Genomic DNA, 3,031 nt, shown 5'->3' on the forward strand with positions numbered 1-3,031 from the left:
TCCTCTGTCTTCACCTCTGATGCAATCCCACTTATTGTCTTGCAATTTTTTCTTTAGAATTGGAGTTGGGTTCCACTGGTTTTAGGGGTCTAGATTCTCTGCTTATCGGATATTAGTTTCAAATGGAAAATTGCAACCATAAAGAGAAAAGTGGGGACACCCCAAAGAGCTTGGATTCGTGCCCTCTTTGTCGTCATCCCCTTGTAAATGCACACTTTGATTATCACGCTCTTCAACAACATTTTCTCTAGCATTCAGAGATGATTCTATATATGTTCAAAGGAATGTAGAGGCTTCAGGCTCAGATTAATAGTTAGAATGATGAAATCGATTCTCTCCGTTTCTAATTGAATGACCTCTTCTCCTCACGACATGCAAGAAGTCAATAAAGCTCTCGAAAAAAATTAGGTGCAAATCAACCTGAAGCAATGTTAGGAGACTCCCTTGTTGAATGACAATGTTTTACAAAGTTATTTTGCTTTGTGGCCAATTTTGACGGCTATATAGTTGCAACTCTGTTAGTAGCATGTATGTGTTTGATAATCTGTATGTCGAAGGCTATGGTTTTCCTATTTTGTCTACCTCTGGAAAAAAAAAATAGCTCTCATAACTCATTATAAATATTTCAAGCTTTTAATTATATTCTAACAGTAAATTTCATAAAATACTACTTTTTATATATAGATATTATAGTGAGCTCGAGATGCTTCTCTCCAAGCTTTTTGAACATAGGAATAAAGTCTTGAATCAAAATAAATAATTTGTTTATTTAAGTCCGATAGACCAAAATTTGGTCTAAGCAAACATTAATCACCATCATCATTAAAAATAAATAAATTTAAAAATTTAAATATAAAATAAAATATTAAAATTAAATCTAATTTATAAAATTTAAACATATTCTATCAACAATAAAATGTAAAACAAATCTAATTTCTGACCTTTTAAATTAATAATATTTTATAATTTAAATTATATTTTTAATTAGCAATAATTTTCATTATATTAATTATATTTTTAATATATAATTAAATTTAATCTTTTAATTTTTTTATTACATTTAAATGGTGTAATGAGTGATTTATTTTCTAAATTTCTAATTAGAAGTATTTGTAATTAATTAAATATTAAAATAAAGTATTCAAAACAAGCTAATGAGATTCTGATGAGCATAATTTATAAGCATCTGATATCAGCATAACCATTGTGCCAAGAATGATATCACCATAACCGTTGTGCCAAGAACAATGCAGAATCATCTGAGATCTCGAATCTATTCAGACGGGTAAAAATTATGTTGGTAAATAACTCGTAATTCCGAAGGATGTAGAAGTATATGTGTGTTTTGGGAGATCAATATACATGATTCATCCATGTTCTCCAATGAAGCGAGCAGATTTTTTTTTTTTTTTTAAATGGGAACATCCATGCTACCATAACTCCTCAATATTCGTCTGCAAGAGATCCCGAAGCTTTGGCCGGAATTCGTCAATGGTCTCCAACTTTGGCTTCCACGATTTGCCTGCCTTCAATCTCAGCTGCGCAAGCGCTGTTGACAGCTCTGGATCGTCTTCCAAATTCAACTTCGTCACCGCAATCTGCTCCTTCTGCGCCCCAATAATTTCTTTTCCCTCCAATAAAAATACAACATTTTTCATTTCTGGTGGAAGGGGACGGATGAAATCATCAAGGGGGGGGAGTATTTTGGTGCCGGAGCTCCGCCTGTTCGCAGGTTTCATGGCGGAATTGGCCTTCAATGCCAGGGAGGCCATGTCTGTCCCAGAGAGTACCGAGTGCAGTTTGAGCATGGGCAGAAGAAAATAGAGATGCCCCAAATCCAGTTCTTCGTCTGCCGTGAGAGGATTAATGGTACGTCCAATCTGCAAGCCGTTGGCGTGACATACAAAGTGGTGAGGATTGTCCAGCATCAGCTCTGCCGCCTTTATCCGCCTCTGAAAGTCCTGAATGCTGCCATTCCAATGGATAACTTTCACAGTGGTGGAAGGACCAGTGTTCAAAGGGCAAGAAATGTAAGTGCCCATCCTCGATATTATTACTTCTCTGTTTGTCTGTGTGTAGCGATCGAGAGTGTGCAGGGAAATTTTTCTCCTCTGCTCTGCTGGTTTGTGTGTAGCGATGGGGAAGGAAAGGGAGCGTAAGTGTATGGAGGAATGAGGGGGCCAAAGGCATTTATAAAGGAGGACAGATGGAATGTGATGAGTGGCAACAGCTCGAGTGTGGCGTTGAAGGATGGTGACAGGAGAAACTAAGAAACATCGTCGGTCTGCGTTAACAACGGGGAGATCCAGTTGGACGGGACACGAGTCCCACACGCTGTAAAGGAATGAGGTAGCAGGTGTAAGAGCTTGGGTAGGAGTGGACACAAGTTCCGCACGCTGCAAATGAATGACGTAGCAGTTGTAATGGGTTCCCAAAGTACAGTGCAATATCCACTTTGGCCAGTGTCACAAACGTAACATAGCTAACGATTGACCGGGGCATCCAAAGTGGAGGATGCGACTTTCCTGGTTGTTTCCTTTTTGATGAGGTTTTGTATTTACAAGATTTTTATTTGTATTTCGTACATTATTTACTTCACGCTGATATCTTTATGCAATGCCATCTATAAATCATATAAAAAATTATAGCAAAGAGAATCCGTGGCAATCTATCAATTCATATCTCAAAAGAACAACATGGGTTTCTAAGTGGCAGGAACATATTAGAAGCAGTGGCTATCGCTCAGGAAGCTTTACATTCAGTGCAAACTAAAAATATTGGAGCTGCCATCCTTAAAATTGATCTTAAAAAAGCCTACGACAGCTTAGATTGGAGCTATCTGAGATGTTTACTTATTAAAATCGGGCTAAACGACCTGTGCACTAAATGGATCATGGCATGTGTGGAAGGAATCAACTTTGCCATTCTCATAAATGGATATCCCACATCCTTTTTCTCGGCTGAAAGAGGTCTTCGTCAGGGATGCTCCCTGTCTCCCCTCTTATTCATTCTGGTCATGGATACCATTAGT

At 37.7% G+C, this 3,031-nt stretch overlaps 1 protein-coding gene across 1 annotated transcript; it reads right to left on the reverse strand.

Annotated features, from left to right (window-relative positions):
- Positions 1-1,310: 1,310 nt before the first annotated feature.
- Positions 1,311-2,142, reverse strand: LOC149198225 (uncharacterized). Its single transcript, XM_089404093.1, has one exon. It carries the CDS (start codon positions 2,040-2,042, stop codon positions 1,431-1,433), a length of 612 nt encoding a protein of 203 aa, XP_089260219.1. The 5' UTR covers positions 2,043-2,142; the 3' UTR covers positions 1,311-1,430.
- Positions 2,143-3,031: the final 889 nt, after the last annotated feature.

The sequence above is a fragment of the Pinus tabuliformis genome, chromosome 2_2 (genome assembly GCF_031772625.1).
Source record: "Pinus tabuliformis cultivar Carrire ecotype Pingquan chromosome 2_2, CPIR1, whole genome shotgun sequence".
Classification (NCBI taxonomy): domain Eukaryota; kingdom Viridiplantae; phylum Streptophyta; class Pinopsida; order Pinales; family Pinaceae; genus Pinus; species Pinus tabuliformis.

Bases quoted from the DNA above. Each gene is read 5' to 3' on its own strand.
- LOC149198225 (XM_089404093.1), bottom strand. From the start codon at position 2,042: ATGGGCACTTACATTTCTTGCCCTTTGAACACTGGTCCTTCCACCACT.